A 19,066-nucleotide genomic window follows, 5' to 3' on the forward strand; every position below is an offset into this window, starting at 1 on the left:
AGGCGTTCTGCTTAGGGAGCGCAGCCTGATAGTGCCTTACACATGGATGTGACACCAGTGTGGGAATTCTGGGAGTTTCCAAACGGGACACCATGTGGAGAGTCTGACAATTTCTGACATGGGGCGCCAGTGTGGGCAGTCTAGCAACTCCTAGGTATATCTCTCCCAATTACACATTCTGGGACTTAGAAGAGAATCACAGTGTGAGTTCCAGGTCCCATTGTGAATCTGACTTCCACCAAAATTTAGGCTGGAGCCATGGCTCAGAGGTTAAGAGCACTTGTTGCTTCTTGCAGAGGGCCCAAGTTCAGTTCCCAGCACACACACACACGAAGGTTCACAACCATCCTTAACTCCAGTTCTAGGGGGGTATATGCACGAACATATGTGTATATGCACCACCGAACACGGTGCGTATACACGCATGCAGGCAAAACACCCATACACATAAAATCTAAAAAATAAACCTGTTGAACACCTGACATCCTAAGTCCCTACTTTAACCAGAGAGTCACAATGCATTATTTTTGTTTTGGATGGGGGATTTCTCAGAATTATTGTCAATTTAGAACCAGTATCTACTAGGCCTTGGGAAGTCCAATTGTTTCCTTTTCTCAGAGGTACAATTGCAGTGTTAGAAGAGCTTTGGTCCCTCCGGATAACGGATGCATGAAAGGCTAACATAGACTCCTCTGTATTGCAACACGCCTCTTACTCGAGGGGCATGCCGTTCCCTTCAAGGGGTTCTGGGTTTGTAAGCAGGCTCAAGTCTGGAAGTTGGTTGCCAGGCCTTTCTTTCACTTGTTCTAGAGTTTTCTGGGTAGATTGAGCCAAAAGGGGGCTCGCACTGCATAGTCTGCTCATTCATGGGTGTTGGACAGGGCTCAGCAACCTGTTCTTACTGCAGGCAGCAGCCTCTGGCACTCCCAAGATCATCAGACCAGGCTCAGACTTCAGGGCCTCAGCTGTGACAATGGAAAGAGTCTCCTTGAAAAGCAAAGGCTCCTCTTTTACAGTGGCAGGCCTTAGGATTTAGGGTGTGTCAACAGGATGCTTCTGAGCACCAGTGCAGTCACGTGATGTATGGAGCCAGCGAGGCCACATGGCTGGAGACTGTGTCCCCAGAGCCACAAACTAAAAATCTGTCCTCTGCTGGTAGAGCGATCAGAGTAAAGAAAAGCAATCCTTAGCAAAACTTAAAACTGTGGAATAGTAGAATAAAGCACTTCTATGAGATCAAATCCCTTGTGTGCAGTTAAGTCTGCGGGCCATTCATCCCAGCACTGGAGGGATGGAGGCCAGCCGGGAGACTGAAGCAAAAGGATCACAAATTCAAAGTCAGTCTGACCAATGAAGTGAGACTATCTCAAAATAAAAAAATAATAATAAAAGGAGCTGGGGGGCAGGGAGCTGGACACTTGCCATCAAGCCTACTGATGACTTCTATCCCTGGGACACACAAAGTAGAAGGAGAGAACCCCTCCTTCATTGTCACCTCTCATCACAGTAAATAAATGAGAAAGAGATCTGAAAGCCTAGTTGGAACCCTCAGTACCACAAATGAATGTGTGTGTGTGTGTGTGTGTGTACATTATTATTATTACAGGTGGGAGAAACCAAGTGAGTCATGGTGGCGCACGCCTTTAATCCCAGCACTCAGGAGACAGAGGCAAGTGGATCTCCAAGTTTGAGGCCAGCCTGGTCTACAGAGCGAATTCCAGAACAGCCAGGGCTACATAGTCCCTGTCTCAAACAAACAGAAGACCTGGAGAAACCATGACAAAGTGTATAGAAACTAGTATTCAAACTTTTGCATACATTGTATTTTTTTGTTGATCAGGGTCTTTGCAGCTCTTCCTGTCCTAGAACTTACTAAATAGCCCTCAAACTCAAGAGATCTGCTTGCCTCTGCCTCCTGAGCACTGGGACTAAAGGCAATCACCATGTGTACATTCTTTTTTTAAAAAATATTTTATTTATTTATTATGCATACAATATTCTATCTGTGTACATATCTGCAGGCCAGAAGAGGGCACCAGACATCATTACAGATGGTTGTGAGCCACCATGTGGTTGCCGGGAATTGAACTCAGGACCTTTGGATGAGCAGGCAATGCTCTTAACCACTGAGCCATTTCTCCAGCCCCACCATGTGTACATTCTAACAAAAGTTTTGCTCAAAACCTTTTCAAGTTTGCTAGGTTTAAGCCTTAACAAAAAAAGTCCTTATTTTTTAAATTTACTTATTTTATGTATATGGGTGTTTTACCTGAGCATATATCCATATACTAAGTACGTGCCTGGGACCCACAGACGCCAGAAGAGGACTTTGGATCTCCTAGAACTGGAGTTATAAACCACTGTGAGCCACCATGTGGGAGATGAGAAGTCAACCAGCCCCCGCTGAAAAAGCAGCCAGTGCTCTTAATTGCTGCACCATTGCTCCAGCTCCTTTAAGCATTCTTTTTTCCAGGCTGACATGAGTCAAAGATATTTAGTATGGTTTTTTTTAACTGAGTTATGAAAGTTTGTTACATATTTTGAATACCAGTGTACTGTGTGCTTTACAAATCCTTTCTACCAGTTTATGACTTCTTGTTTTCATGTCTTCTTAAGAATAGAAGTTATTGGGGGCTGGAGAGATGACTCAGTGGTTAAGAGCATTGCCTGCTCTTCCAAAGGTCCTGAGTTCAATTCCCGGCAACCACATGGTGGCTCACAACCATCTGTAATGAGGTCTGGTTCCCTCTTCTGGCCTGCAGACATACACACAGACAGACGATTGTATACATAATAAATAAATATTTAAAGAAAAAGAATAGAAGTTATTTTGGGGGAGTTAGAGAGATGGCTCAGCAGTTAAAAGCATTTGCTGCTCTTGCGAAGGACCCAGGTTGGGTGCCACCTCCACACTGCAGGTCACAACTGTCTGTGACTCCAGTTCCAGGATAATGAACAGCCTCTCCTGGTCTGGGGGGGCACTAGGTAACACACAGTGCACTGTCATCACGAAGGCCAGTCAGACACATAAAATAAAATAAAAATGTATGTTTTTGTTTCGTTTTAGACAGGGTCTCACTATGTAGCCCTGGCTATCCTGGAACTTGCTCTGTAGACCAGGCTGGCCTTGAACTCAGGGATCTGCCTGTCTCTGCCTCCTGAGTGCTGGGGTTAAAGGTGTGTACTGTCACTCAGCTTTTTAAATTCCTTTAGGTGAGGTCCACGGTTACTCTTCTTTTTTTTTTTTTAATATCTATCTATTTATTTATTATGTATACAATATTCTGTCTGTGTGTATATCTGCAGGCCAGAAGAGGGCACCAGACCTCATTACAGATGGTTGTCAGCCACCATGTGGTTGCTGGGAATTGAACTCAGGACCTCTGGAAGAGCAGGCAATGCTCTTAACCTCTGAGCCATCTCTCCAGCCCCCACGGTTACTCTTCTCATTGCTGTGATAAAGTATTTGGAAAAGCAGCCTATGGAAGAAAGGCTTATCTTGGCTTTAGGACTGAACACAATCCCCAGGGTGGAGAAGCAGAGTGGCAAACATCTAGTCTGGATGCAGAGAGAGATGAACGCATGCAGCGGGTGAAGGTCTGGATGCGGAGAGAGATGAACGCATGCAGCGGGTGAAGGTCTGGATGCGGAGAGAGATGAACGCATACAGCAGGTAGAGGTCTGGATGTGGAGAGAGATGAACGAACGCAGCGGGTGGAGGTCTGGATGTGGAGAGAGATGAACGCACGCAGCGGGTGGAGGTCTGGATGCGGAGAGAGATGAACGCACGCAGCGGGTGGAGGTCTGGATGCGGAGAGAGATGAACGCATACAGCAGGTAGAGGTCTGGATGCGGAGAGAGATGAACGCACGTAGCGGGTAGAGGTCTGGATGCGGAGAGAGATGAACGCATACAGCACTCCAGCTCATTTTCTCCTTTCCCCTTCACCTGGTCCAGGGCGGCCCCAGCACAGCAACACTTCTCAAAGTGGTACTACTTTATCAGGCAATAATTCTCCTCAAATATAACCAACCATAACAAAGCACTTAGACCCTACAGTTCAACTTGGTTGACTTTCTTTCTTTCTCCCTCTCTTCCTCCCTTCCTCTTTTCCATCCCAGGCGGCCTCAAACTTGCTATGTAGCCAAGGACTCTGAGCTACTGACCCACTTCCTTCACCTCCAAGGTGCTGGGATTAAAGGCATGTGCTACCATGTTCAGTTCATCCTTGTTCTCTTTAGCGAGAACAGTTAAATGTCTCAAGCTTTGGCTGCAATTAGTTGTGTTGAATTGAATGCAGGAGGAAAATGTCCCTTCTATGTGTAGAATTCAAGTAGCAGGTCCCCAATATAAAAGTATCTATAAAAATACTCCTCTAAACTGGGTGGTGGTGGCGCACACCTTTAATCCCAGCACTCGAGAGGCAGAGGCCTGCGGATCTCTGTGAGTTCAAGGCCAGCCTGGTCTACAAGAGCTAGTTCCAGGACAGGTTCCAAAGCTACAGAGAAACCCTGTCTCAAAATATATATATATATATATATATATATATATATATATATATATATATATATCTCCACTCTAAAAACAGCCAAATGGAGAATTCTGGACCTCAGGAATAAGGCTTTGAAATGCAAAGAGATCGCTTATCCTCTTACTTCCACACAAGTGCAGAGGCATGTATACACATCTACATACATGTAGACACACACTTCTGAGCATACATACACGTATTTTTTTTATGGAGTTCCTTTGTATGTTCGTATGTGTACCTCATGTGTGCCTGGGGACAGTGGAGGTCAGGTGTCGGATCTCCTGTGACTGGAATTACAGTTGGTTGTGAGCCGCCATGTGGATGCCAGGAACCAAACACAGGTCCTCTACAGAGGCAGCCAGTGTTCTTAACTTAACCAGTGCTCTTAAGCAAGCCCTAAGCCATCTCTATATCCACACACAAAAATATTTTTTTTAATGATATAATTTTCAACTGGGTAGTGGTGCCTCCCAGCACTCAGGAGGCAGAGGGAGGGATTTCTGTGAGTTGAGAAGCCTTCAGAGAAACCCTGTTTCAAAGAAAGAAAAGAAAGTAACATAATTTTCTTTGAGGCTGGAGAGATGTTGGCTAGAGAGTACTCACTTCTCTTGTAGAAGGCACCGGAATAGGTCTACAGCACCCACATCAGGGGACTGACAATTGCCTGGAACTCAAGCGCCAGTGAATCCAATGCCTCAGGCTTCCTCAGGCACCTTAACTTACATGCAGAACTCCACCCCCCCCACACACACACAGACACGCACTTCATTAAAAATAAGTCTTGTTTTCCTTTGACTTTTCAAGATAAAAATAAATATGGCTCAGAGGTTAAGAACACAGGCTGATCTTCCAGAGGTCCTCAGTTCAATACCCAGCACCCACATGGTTGGCTCACAATGATCTGTAATGAGATATGATGCCGGCTTCTGGCATGCAGGTGTACATACAGACAAAACACTATTTACATAAAAAATAAATCTTTAAAAAAAATCACTTTCTGGGGGGGGGTGTTTCGAGACAGGGTTTCTCTGTAGCTTTGGAGCCTGTCCTGGAACTAGCTCTTGTAGACCAGGCTGGTCTCGAACTCACAGAGATCCACCTGCCTCTGTCTCCCGAGTCCTGGGATTAAAGGCACCACCTGGCAAAAAAAAAAAAAAAAAAAAAAATCTTTAAAGAGAAAAATACCTCATTCATCTGTGTTTGGTTGGGCACATGCCATGGCATGCATGCATGTGTATGAATAACAGAGAGAACTGTCAGTTCTCATTCTCCATTTGTATGAGACAGAACCTCTCTTTTTTGGGGACAGGGTTTCTCCATGTAACAGCCATGGCTGTCCTGGAACTCACTCTGTAGATCAGGCTGGCCTCAAACTCAGATCCGCCTGTCTCTGCCTCCCAAGTGCTGGGATTAAAAGCATGGCCACCATTCCCAGACTCTCAAAAAATAAAAATACAATTTATTAAACTTTTTTTTCATTCATTTTACATACTTAAACATATTTTGTTTTCTTTTGGAAGATAGGGTCTCTTTATATACCCCTGGTTGACTTGTAACTCTGCCTCCCTAGTGCTAGGATCAAAGGTGTGTCAGTCACCACGAGCAGCTGAGTCAGATTACAGATATTACTGTGTCCAGATTCATGTGGGTTCTGGAGAGCCAGATCCTGGTCCTGATGTTTTCATGACAAATGCTTTACCCTGGAACTGTCTTCCTAGCTTACCAGCAAGTTTAACACTGGCCTGGACAACAAAGTGAAACCCTGGGGCTGGAGACAGTTCAATTCCCAGCATCTACACAGCAGCTCACAACTGTAACCCCAGTTCCAGAGGGTCTGATATTTTAAAACCACATTTAAAAAAAAAAATTTAAAATAAAGTGAAACCCTGTTTTTTTTTTTTTTGACAGGGTTTTCTCTGTGTAGCTTTGGTACCTGTTCTGGAACTCACCCTGTAAACAAGGCTATCCTCAAACTCAGAGATCCGCCTACCTCTGCCTTCTAAGTGCTGGGATTAAAGGCATGTGCCACCACTGCCTGGCTTAATTTTTAAAATGTATTATGTGGGTATGCACATGGTTTTGGAGGGGGGGAGGGGGGCCAGCTCTCACGGAGCTAAAGTTATAGGTGGCTTTGCAGACCAGGTCACCCGCAAGAACAACTGCTCTTAACCGAGCCATCTGGCTCTCCAGCTTCCAGATTCAGCTTTCTGCCGAGATCCCAGATGTGCTTAGCCACACTCAAGGGGTCAGACGTCCTTCACTTGTGTATGTCAGCGGAGGCTAGAGGTCAACTCTGGGCGGTATTTCTCAGAGACGGGGTCACTTTACTGGCCTGGAGCCTGCAAAGTGGCTCAGCGATTCCTTGTCTGCCTCTCTAGTGCTGGGATTACGAAGTGTGCCACCATGACACGCCCAGTCTTTATTGTTTGTTTTTTCCAAGACAGGGTTTCACTGTTTTGGCTGCCCTGGAACTAGCACTGTAAACCAGGCTGGCTCAAACTCACAGAGATCCACCTGCCTCAGGTGTGGGCCACCATGCCTGGCTCACGCCCAGCTTATTTACCTGCAAGCAAGGCAAGCAATTGTCTCAGCCTGGAGGCAGCCCTTAGACGTGTAGAGTTGTTCATGCCTGTGACAGATACAAACCCACTAAGGCAGCCAAAGAGATAACAAGTACACAGACACCATTTATTTGGTCCATAAGTACAGTATATTTGTTGTTTGAGTTTACAAAACATCAAATATAAATAACCTGAAACTGTAACAAATACACAAAAATTGGCTTCTTACACAGACATACCAGGCAGTACAAACTGAAAATTTGAGTAAATTAACATTGTTTTACATTAATATACACAGTGCCAGGTAACATTTAAAAAACAAGTTTCAATGCATAGCACTTGACACTTCTGTGAATCTTTCAGGTAAGAGTATGAAAATGGTTAGATCTAGGCTAAAAATAACTCTTCTCTAGCCAAAAATAAAGGCATAGTATTTATAACCAGGTCTCAGCGTTCCTACCCCACAGTATTTTCCACTAGGAAATGATAGCTAAGGCTATTTACAGGGAAGGCAACATGCACGCGTTCTCTCAGCTCATCGCTGATCCGCCCAGCTTAGCGCAAAGGGTCTCAAACACTACTCCTACTTCAGTACAGCAATACAGTCTCTAACAGTCTCAGCAAATGAATGCTTTCATAGGGTGGAACCAAAGCCACTGCAGCCCTCTGCTTCCCTTCTGTAACAAAGGACAAAACCTTCGGTTCCAACCAGATCAAGGACCAGGAGTCTGCTCAGTCTAACTCTATGACGTCATCACTATCTTCTGCCTCCTCCAAGCGGGACCTCTTGGCACCAGCATCCTCAGTTTCTTCCAGTTTCCGCTTGTGCGCCCTCTCGTCCTTGCTGCCGTCGGCGCTATCTGAAGGGCCTTCTTCGTCTGAGTCAACTATGAGCACGTCATCTTGCTCTTGGGCTTATTTCGGAAAACAATGTGAAGAGTGGTGAAGTGTGGGAGACGTCAGCGGCTCACCAAGGCCTCACACAGACAGCTCACTGAATCCAGGCCACCCTCACCGGCCACCCCCAGGGAATGTGTTTGGTATAACAAGCATGTCTACTTTTAGGAAAAGGGTGTTACTGGGAGGGGAACCAACCCTGGGCAAAGTCCTATTTTTTCCAAGCAAAACAAAAAATTGTGACTAGCACGTTTCAAATGCATCATCATGCCTGCTGAGTCTCCACTGAGAAGGGGTGGGGGCACCCTAATAGAAGAAAGAGCAGCAACAGCAACAAGCCACTTACACCTGCCAGCGACTGCTCTGAGCTGTGCACAAACTCATCTAATCAGCCCTATAAAGAAGACAGCATTATTATCCCACTTCCAGAAAGGAAACCAAGGGACAGAGAGGGACTCCCTGTGGTCACAAAATGTGGCTAGGCTTCAAACTCCGGACCCCCATACTTGAATTCTTTAGCTCTATACCCAAAGGGCAGGGTGTCTCCCATGTGCCAAAGCTTAAAACAGAACCACACCTTCCCTACATTTCATTCAAATCCGGGCACAGCAGAGGGTCAGGGTTACAATGCTTTGGTTGGGTGGGTGGGGAGTGGGTCAGCCAAGGTGGCCATGTTCTACAGCCTCCAAGTTCACCCCTTAATCCTCAGAGGACACTACAGCCCAGAACAAACATTCTAAGGAACATCAAAAGATGAGGGGTCAAAGAAATGGAAACAGAGGTAAAAAACCTTCAGTTTCCTGCACAAAAAGAAAGGAGGGGAGGTTAACCGTCCAATCAGAGAGCAGCACAGGGTTGGATACCTGAAAAGGTACCAGGTGTTTGCAGCAGGACCCCTGGGATAGTCTGAGGTGGCCTGGGCTTAGGGACTCTGCCTCCTGGAAGCCACACCCAACCAGATAAATGATTGGAGACTTCCATATCAGATAGACAGTTGGCAGCTTAGACAGAACAGACCTTGAGCAGAAAGTGAACCCATAGCTTGCTGGAGTCCAAAAGGGGAGTCAGAAAATCATCTCAGCTCCTCTAAGACTATCCCCAGCCTTAAAGGGCTTCACGGTCCATAAAACTCAAAGCTCCATTATACAGTCAATTCCAGACCAATTCAGCGTTAGTATTTTACAAAGTCCACCAAAGTCCCAGCTTGTTTTAAGTCCTCTGGCTTGGAGGTGACTCACCTGTGGAGGTAGATGGCTGGGCACCATCATCACTGCCGTTGGTGATACTTCTGGCAGCATCTTCAGCTTGTTTGGGCCCCACTTTTTCTGGGGCATCACCAACAACTTCAAATTCGACATCCTTTCCTAGATCCTCACTGTAAGAGAACACAGGCTGTAAACCAGGGACCAGGCCATGCTCACTCATATGGTAAAGGAGCAGATTCCCCCACCCTCAGAGTGCACCGCACCCCAGAAGGCTTTAACTTTCACAATGCTCTCGAAAAAAAGATCACAGAGCAAAGCTTTTCTGGTTCAAACTGTGAAGGCTGGTTTTATTTTGTGTCACTAACATAGAAAACTGAACAAGAGATCCTGCAGCCCTGCAACTGAGACATCCCTTTCCCCAGACGCTACACCCAAAGAGATGCTACACCTTCACTCCATTCGTAAGCTGATCTCGGTGTTCTGGGTCTCCCCTACCTTTATAGGCAACTCCCCACTTTCACACATGAGTTTCAAACTGTGCATGAGAATGTGTGTCAAGGTGAGCAGAGGATGCACATTTTCACAGGCGGTTCTGTTGAGACTTGAACACAAGTAAGAAAGATAGGCACATGCTGTCGGACTGTGCTACTCCTTCAGACACTTCAGTTGCCCTATCCTTTCCTACTCTTTCCTTTCACAAGTAAACACAAGTCTGCCACCGCCACCCAGCTGGTGTCCCAATGAAGCCAGGGACAGCACAGCACTGACATTCAGCTTCAAGTCCATTACATAACTTAGAGAATTTAATGTCCTGCCAGGCAGTGGTGGCGCACACATGCCTTTAATCCAGCACTCGGGAGGCAGAGGCAGGCGGATCTCTGTGAGTTCAAGGCCAGCCTCATCTATAAGAGCGAGTTTCAGGACAGGCTCCAAGCTACAGAGAAACCTTGTCTCAAAAAACTAAAACAAAACAAAACTGGAGGGCTTACAGGATGGCTGATCCTCAGACTTTTGACAACTTTTCTTAAAGGTAAATATGGTACCTGCAGTGTGGCTCAGGTTAAGGGTGCTTGCAGGCCTGAGTTCAGGTCCCAGGTCTCGCAAGTCTGCTGACCTCCACATGTGTGCCATGAGGAATATTCACTGAATAATTTAAGATTTTTAAAGAGTGCTGGGATTAAAGGTGTGCGCCACCAACACCCAGCCCCTCCAGTTTTTCATCCCAAAATGGTTTTGTTGCTTATCTCTTTCTGAGTCCTAGCGTTTCCCTGCAGGGACAGCCCTGTGCGGCTCTACTGAGCCTTCCTCTCAAGCGCTCCTGTGCTTCATATACTCCAGCGTAACAGCTCCTACCTATGAAGAATGTTGATCAGTAAAGTGTAGTCCTGAAGGAAGTCATCTGCTTGAAGCCGGCTGCCATTTCTAATCCCAAAATCAGACAACTTCTTGGGGTTATTAGCTGGATGTGAACAGAACACAGACGCTTTAGTCATGACTTCACAGCGCAGGCAGCTAAGTTCTTAAAAAGCAAAATCCATTATGGTCAGACGGTGTCCCCGCAAAAATGGCACCCTCAAATCCTGACCCACAATACCCAAGAAAGTAATCGCATTTGAAGAGACAGCTCTTTGTACTAGTGGCAACAGATTAAAAACAGGTTTTCACATGCATGTAACCCTAGCACTTGGAAGGTGAGACAGGGGATCAAAAGGCCAAGGTTATTTGGGGGGCTAGCCTAGGCTACACAATAGTCTTACTCTAAATTAAATAGTAAGTAAGTAGGTGTCTATAGAAGCCTGGCCACCCATAGATCTGGGACACACATCCCTGCAAGACAGACCACGTGAAGACAGGACAAGGAGGAGAGGAGAGGACTGAGGGCAAAGTGTTTGATGGTTAAGTAAGTGTTCCAGGCTGTGGTTCTTAGTCACAGAAAGCTAACTGTGCTATTAGGCACTTAGGAATTCAGCCCCGAACATTCAACACCAAAAGCACTTCAAAAGGGGCAAACACAAAAGACCCACAGAAATCTCCCATTCAAAGCAAACCGATTTCCAACCTGGTTTACAAAAGCTGTTCCAAGGCAGTCTCCAAAGCGACAGAGAAACACTATCTCAAAAAACCAAAACCAAACAAACAAAAAACCCCCCACCAAAAACAAAGCAAATTGATTTAAACTGGACTCCCCAAATGGCCAGCCAACATATGACCTCTGATTATATATGACCTAATACCTCAATCTCTCAACAAGCAAAACTACCAACAGGAATCCTGATACTTCTTTTAATAATAATTTATTTACTTTTATTTTATTTGTGTTGGTGTTTTGTCTGCATGAGGGTATCAGATCTTGGAGTTACAGACAATTGTGAGCTGTCATATGAGTGCTGGGAATTGAGACGGGGTCCTCTGAGCTCTCTCTCCAGTGTCCTCCTGCCAACCCCCCATATATATATATGGTCTTACTCTATAGACCAGGCTGGTCCCAAACTCACCAAGATCCTACTGCCTCTACCGAGTGCCAGGATTAAAGTGTGCGCACCCACGCCTGGTTTGCATTAGATTTACCAAATAGCTAAGAATGGCCTTGAACTTCTGATCCTCCTGCTTCCTCCCCCACTTTAAGGACTGAGACAGGTGTGTACCACACCCGGTTCATGAGGTTCATGCATGCTAAGAGAAGCTCTGCCAAGTGACTATATTCCTGCTCCTAAATAGTTCAGTGGAGGGGATGATGCAGGTGCAGCACTGTGTGTCTGATTCTGAAAGCTGGGGATGGGGTGGGAAGGACCCAGCTACCAAGACCTTGCCACTCTCCAGTGTGACCAACAGCCTGAAGCTCATGCTCACCACCAACCTAGCCCTAGGGACCACGATATAAACTGAGCGTCCTTGGAAATGAACAGTGGTATTATAATGTGTAATTAGCCATTATCTGGGCACTGGAAGACCAATAAATCCCTGAGGCACATCAACGCCAGAAACCCTCCAAATCTAAAGCTGTGGAAAACAAAGAGCAGCCTGAGAAACCCCCACAAGTTCCACAACTATGAGTGCAATAGCAAACACCACATGAGCCACCTTGTCCCTTCTTCAGGCAGATGCCCAGGTGAGGAAGAGCAAGATTGGTACCTTCTGTTTCTCCCTCTTCTGAGGATATCAGGATTGTTCCTTTCCCATCTTCAATTTGGACATCCGGTGCCACCATAGCAAATTTCTCTTTCACTATCTGAAGGGGGAAATTAAATATGAACTAATGCAGCTCATTAACAAAACCCTATATTGCTTTTCTATACAGGTTTACCTCTTCACTGACGAGGGTTCAAGTTATTCTTCAAAGCTTATTAGGTAAGTATATGTGCGTGTGTGATATATATACGTAAGAGTGTACACACGAGTATATATATGTGCGTGTGTGATATATATATGTAAGAGTGTACACACGAGTGCCACAGCACTCAGACCAGACAGAAGCTTTGGGATTGGGTTTCTCCTTCCACCAGGAGACTTGGGGATGGCACTAGATCATCACGTTTGTCTGATTCACTAGGTCTCTCGGGCCACAGTTATCCTTTAATATATTCTCTCTGCTCCTGACAGCAGGAAACCAAGGAGTTGCCCACATCACACATCTGCCCATGTGATGCTCTCCCAGAGAGGACCAGGAGATGCCCTCCTCTCTCTCCCCGCATACTGGGCTCAGGCAGAGCTTCTAACACATTTCCCCTCATTCTCCAAGTCAACCCTGTCATGGAAGTTGTTAAGACTATAAAATGTCTAATCAGATCCTCAGATAATCTTTCCTGTTCCAAACAGCGTCTCCCCTAAACTTCTAAGATGCAACTTAAGTGACAACACTGTTAAATCCTACCTACTCTCCACACCCAGAAGTCCTTTCAGCTGCACAGCACACAATACTCTGTCATAGGAAAGAGCACCTTACACACATCCTTCAAGACAAAGTGAGAAAGACAGCACACCAGCCTCAGCCAGGCATTGTGATGCAGTTTGTTCACCAACAAAACCAGGACAATTGAAGGATATTGCTGTTACAAATACCCACTGTCTGCCTCTGCCCAGCCAGGACCCATCCTCCAGTCAAGCACACCCACACCTTTCTAAGATGAGACACATATCCTGGAACCACTGCTGGAAGAGGCCAGAGGGAATCTGGATTGCAAAGCCATCAAGAATGATGCTACTCGCTCTGCAGCCAGGGCTTCCAGGGGAGGGTGAATTCCATCCTCGACTCAAAATGAAGACAGAACTTGTCCTTGCACTTGCCTTATCCTGTAAGGTGAGGACAGTCACTGTGTGGACATTCAGCCGCACGGTCACCTCTGGCTTGCTGGCACAAACGTAACAGCTGCTGTTGGGAGGATCCAGGGCGCAGGGCACCAAGAGCTTCTTCCTTGGGTTTGGCTGTTTATTCAAAAAAATCTTCAAAGAAAAAAACACAAGCAAGAAACAGAAACGCTGAGTTGCCATTTTACAGATGAATCTGGAATTGCCCCCATCCCCTACTGTGTAGCCCTGACTGTCCTGGAACACACTCTGTAGACCAGGCTGGCCTCGAAATAAAGAGATCCACCTGCCTCTGTCTCTCAGGTGCTGAGACTAAAGGCATTTTTTCATTTCTTATTATTTTATGTATATGGGCGTTCTGCCTACATACGCCTGTGCCCAACATGCATTAAGTACCCACAGAAGCCAGGTGGACGTCAGATCCTCTGGCAATGAAGTTAGTTTTAAGATGTGGTGTGGGTTCTGGGAATGGAACCTGGGTCCTCTGAAAGAGCAGCCACCTCTCCCCTCTCCAGCCCATCTTCACTTTATGACTCTAGCTGGCACAGTGTCTAAGATCAATTAACTCTCAAGAATCACAACGGTTCCCCTAGCCCAGAGAAAAGTAAGGTCACCCGGCCTCTGCTTGTAGCTTTTCCCACAATGAACACTAGGCCTTGGTGAGAAGAGACTTACAGGCCCGGGGCCACTCCAGGGGAGAAAGAGGTGCAAGGCACTCAGTAGCAGTAACAAACAACGGAAGCTGCGGCTGTAGAGCACAGCAGAGCACATGCTGACTGTGCACAAAGCCCAGCTTGAAGGCCAGCAAAAGAAAGCCAGGATGACCTTTAACACTCAGGATAAACATTATGGATCCACTTTGATATTTAAAAACTAAGCACAAACAATTGAAACAGTCATATTAAGTATGAATAAACTTAATAACGGTCATAACTCATAACTAAAAACCAAACGAAACATTCAGCTTTCTGTGAAAATTTTATCAAAAAAAATTTAGAAGTTAAAAACATAAAGGTTAAAACAAAACAACAAAAAAACTGACTGGATATGGTGGTGCACACCTTTGGTGGATCTCTGCGAGTTTGAGATCAGCTTGGTCTACAGAGTGAGTTCCAAAACAGTCAGAGCTACACAGACACCCTGTCTTGAAAAAACAAAAACAAACACAAAAATCACCACCAACAACAAAAAAAACTGAATAAAGCTGGGAGTGGGGAGGGGTGTACTTGCTCTTAGGAGCCCATTCAAGCCACCCTCAACTACATATGAACTCAAGGTCAGCCTGGTCTACACGAGACAATCCCCAGCACATTTAATGTGTTTCTTATAAAATTACTCTTAAAAGGAAATTAAATTGCTCCTTAAATCTACAACTCAGGAGGCAGCAAGTGGATCCCAGTGAGTTCAAGGACTGCCTGGCTCATATAGCAAGTTCCTGATCAGTTAGGGCAGCATAGTGAGGCAATATCTCAAAAAAAAAAAAAAAAAAAAAAAAAAAATAAAACCTAAACTAAACAAAATTACTTACAGTTCTACACTGGTCTATTTTTCCAGATAAAATCTTCAATCCTTCCAACACTATCAAGCCGGCAATCACTGCATTAGTAGTAGCGATGGCAGGAATGATGTTCCCCGCCATTGCTAGAGGACAGAAAGACAGAGACAAACACATTTAGCTGTCAAAACAGAAAACTCTGCATGGGTTTGTTGATGATACAAATGAAGCACAAACAACTTACATTTTATATCAAATCTGCTCTTCATATTCATGCTGAAAATGTGCATTCTGAGGTTTGCAGCGGAAGTGACAAAATCCATTGCCGAGGGGTCATCCTGCCAGCAACACAAATGACAAGGCCTGGTCCAATCAAAGTCATTTCACTATCATTCATTACCTTCAAAACAGTCACATTCGGCCACACAGCAGGAACAAAGGGTGACTGAACCAGAGGCTGGATGGGGGAGGCCGCCCAGTAAGTAGCATGGAGGCTGACAGGGTAGGCGAAAGAGGCTCATCTGGTTCTCTGGTCCAGGAAGACAGTCTGCTAAAAACACTAAGAACCACCATGCTTGCTAGAAAAGTGCTCCTGCTTAAACAAATGCACTGAACTGGAAGGATGGTCCAGTGGTTGGTTAAGAGAACCTACAGCCCTTACAGAGGACCAGAGTTCAGTTCCCAGCATCCATGTGGTGGTCACAACATCTGTAACTAGTTCCAGGAGATTCAATACTGTCTTCTGACCACTGCAGGCATCACACACACAGTGCACAGACTCATGTGCAAGCAAGCACAACAATTATAAGCATGAAATGAAAAATAAATACACCTTTAAAAAAACAAAACCAGGCTAAATAGATGGCTCAGCCATTAAAAGCACTGGTTGCTCTTCCAGAAGAGCTAGGATTTCTCACTACCCATATGGTAGCTCATAACTGTAACTTTGGTTCCAAGGGATGACACCCTCACAGAGTATATATAGGCAGAACACCAGGGCACATCAAATAAACAAACAAAACCAAATGAGAACATGTGTACAGCTCAAGACCAAGTCCCCTTCTCACCTAAGGAAGCCCTTTCTGGACCCATTAGTAGTGAGGCTGCTAGACACGCAGAGAATCTACACAAGGACAACCTGCTCAGCCCTGCTCAGTCTCCGTCCCACCAGCAAGGTCTTTCCCAGATGTGGCTGTTGAACTCTTTAACGTGTAGAATTAGAACTGAACAGACCCCTGTGTGCAGTTTTTGAGGACAGGGTTTCTCTGTGTAGCCCTGTCCTGTATTTTCCTGTATTCCCTGTCTCGGAACTCACTTAGTAGACCCGGAGAATTTTGCCTGACTATACCTCATGAGCGCTGGGATTAAAGGCAACACCAACATGCCCACCTTAGAGCCTTAGGGCCATTTTCCCTCCAGTAAAGATGAAAAGCCCAGGGTGACTGCTGCTGTGTACAACACATGCTCTCAAGTGAAGCAAAGGCTGAAATGCTTGGGTGCAGCTCATCCATGTACCCAGGCCAACCCCAAATGCAAATGCTACTCCTGGACCTGAGGGTCTCTACCTTATTTTTATTTTGAGACAGGGTCTCACTACATATCCCTGTATCCCTATTTGTTATGAAATTTACTACATAGATCAGGCTGGCCTCAAATTCAGAGATTCACCTACCTCTGCCTCCCAAGCACTGGGACCAAAGGAATGAGCGATCATGTCTAGCTGTCTACTTCTACTTTTGTTAAGTTCCTGAGTAAGACGTAGCTCTCTTGCTCTATAAAATGCCTGGATTCTTTCTTTCTTTTCTGTTATTTTTAAAACAGGGTTTGTCAGCCCTGGCTGTCCTGGAACCTGCTGCTTCACCTCACTATACTGGAATTAAAGGGGTATACACCACCATGCCCAGTTAGATGCCTTTATAACATGTATGTGGGGCTACAGAGATGCTCAGTGGTTTGGAGCACTGGCTGGTTTCTAGGACCTGAGTTCAGTTCCAAGCCAGCATCTACACAATGGCTAACAACTACTGTAATTCCAGTTCCAGGGGGTTCACTCAACTCTTCAGGCCTATGTGGGCACCAGGCACACATGTCTTGCACACATGCAGGCAAAACAATCTCTCAGGCTGGAGAGACAGCTCAGTAGTTTAGAACATTGACTGCTCTTCCAGAGGTCCTGAGTTCAATTCCCAGCACCTACACGGTGGCTCACAATTGTCTATAATGCGATTTGGTGTCCTCTTCTGGTGTGCACAAAGACAGAGCACTCATATACATAAAGTACATCAATTAAAAACCCCAAACCACCCAGTTTCTCAGAAACTGGCTCTGACACCATGAGGGCAGCAGTACTTAGGCTCAGGGCCATGAGCTCCTTATTTGGCCCCAACGAAAAAACAGAAACTTTCCAAATCACTAGAATAACAGCAAAGAAAATATTTCAAAACCTACCATTTATATCACACAAACCAAGAGACTAATGTTTATAAGAATTTCAAAAACTTAAACCCACTAGCTTTGTTTTAGATATTCAACCAAACTTTCAAAGTTTATGCATACAAAGTTATCTGAGGATTCTAAAATTGGCCAATCATTTCTCTTTACTTTGAGACCCATAGCAAATCTTTCTTTTCCTTCCCATGCTGGGGACGAAACCCAGGGCCCCATGCATGCCAGGCAAGTAAGCAACCCAGTAAAGAGCCAGAGACACATCTCAGGTTTCCCATTAAAACTGTCAGTACTAAAATAAACTTTATCACATAATCAATTTTACCTGCAATTCAAATGCCAATTAAACACAGTGAACTTATTTCAACTTTAAGAACAACTGCATCTTCCTGGTAATGCAGCTTGGTCTGTTGAGCAGGCCCCTCTAGCATCACATAACTGGTCCTGCATCCGTGAGGGGAGACAGCAAGGTCAGGAGGTCAAGGTCACCCCCAACAACAGAGGGAGTTTGAGGCTAGCTTGCACTACAGACCCTGTTTCAGATACAACAGAACCAGGCTCACTCTACAGCCTAGGATGGCCTCAAACATGGTGATCTAGCTCAGCCTCCCAAGTGCTGGGACTGTAGGTGTCGGCCTCGCCGTGTTTTTCTCTCCCTAAGTTCTGAAACTCTGTGCACTTCAACAGAAAGGCAACCTCAGAGATGAGAGAGGTAGCACATGCTTTTAACTGTTAAGGCCTGAGCCACACAGCACACTTACCAAGCATGGACAAGGGCCTAGGCTTAGTCCCTGGGGGAAAGTGTATAGGCAACTTTTACTATTTTTAGGGTCAAATCAAACAGATGAGCTGCTGCCTCCAAAAGCAGAGGCCTTCAGGCCTGTTTTCTAACTCTAACACCCTACCGAGACAAATCACTTTCTACTCAATATAAGCCATGAGTGTTACCAAAACAAATTTTTTGATACTTGACCTTATCCATATGCATAGAAAATTCATATTCTAACATAACAACGGGAGATGAAAACATTCAAAGTAAGTAATACCCCAAGTTGTTAGCTTTACTTACAACACAGGAACAGCATAAGTGAAGTACATCAGTGACAGACACATTTCCAAACAAACCTGATCCTGATCCTACATGAGTTCAGCCCCGTCCCCCTTTTCTGCTAAGTGGACTCTCAGGGTCTCAATGCTCTTTGAAAACAGACCTTATCCCACATGAGCTCAGCTCCGTCCCCCTTCTCTGCCAAGTGCATCCTCAGGGTCTCGACGCTCTTTGAAAACAGGCTTGCATAGCTCTTTACATCCAGAACCTGCTGGTCTTTCAAACCCAACTGGGGTTCGTTTTGTTGATCAGATGCATTGGCGTCTCCTAAAAATGAGTAAGAATATTAAACACCTACCTCTACCTTGGTCTATTCAACAGATTCAACTGTTGGCCATTAAGATGTCATAAATAAATAAATTCCATTTGATAGGTATCACTACAAGTATGTGTGCAAGAAAACTGCTGAAGCTGTGGGCTGTTTAAGACCATGTCAGACTCTCACGGAATTTTTGGAACATTCAAGAATATAATGGCAGGGCTGGGAAAAACTGGCTGCTCTTCCAGAGGACCCAACAC

The 19,066-nt window shown here is 45.4% G+C and overlaps 1 protein-coding gene across 1 annotated transcript in view; it reads right to left on the reverse strand.

Annotated features, from left to right (window-relative positions):
- Positions 1-7,222: 7,222 nt before the first annotated feature.
- Positions 7,223-19,066, reverse strand: part of Uba2 (ubiquitin like modifier activating enzyme 2) — a 28,711-nt gene continuing 16,867 nt past the window's right edge. The window contains exons 10-17 of the mRNA XM_041654414.1: positions 18,651-18,814; positions 15,239-15,332; positions 15,028-15,140; positions 13,479-13,634; positions 12,327-12,423; positions 10,548-10,653; positions 9,228-9,364; positions 7,223-8,006 (exon numbers count right to left, since the gene is read on the reverse strand). Of these exons, the coding sequence (XP_041510348.1) occupies positions 7,825-8,006; positions 9,228-9,364; positions 10,548-10,653; positions 12,327-12,423; positions 13,479-13,634; positions 15,028-15,140; positions 15,239-15,332; positions 18,651-18,814 (1,049 nt within the window). The 3' untranslated portion in view covers positions 7,223-7,824. The remainder of the gene's footprint in view (positions 8,007-9,227; positions 9,365-10,547; positions 10,654-12,326; positions 12,424-13,478; positions 13,635-15,027; positions 15,141-15,238; positions 15,333-18,650; positions 18,815-19,066) is intronic.

The sequence above is a fragment of the Microtus oregoni genome, unplaced genomic scaffold (genome assembly GCF_018167655.1).
Source record: "Microtus oregoni isolate MIOR12 unplaced genomic scaffold, Mior012 000006F_ref0000085, whole genome shotgun sequence".
Classification (NCBI taxonomy): Eukaryota; Metazoa; Chordata; class Mammalia; order Rodentia; family Cricetidae; genus Microtus; species Microtus oregoni.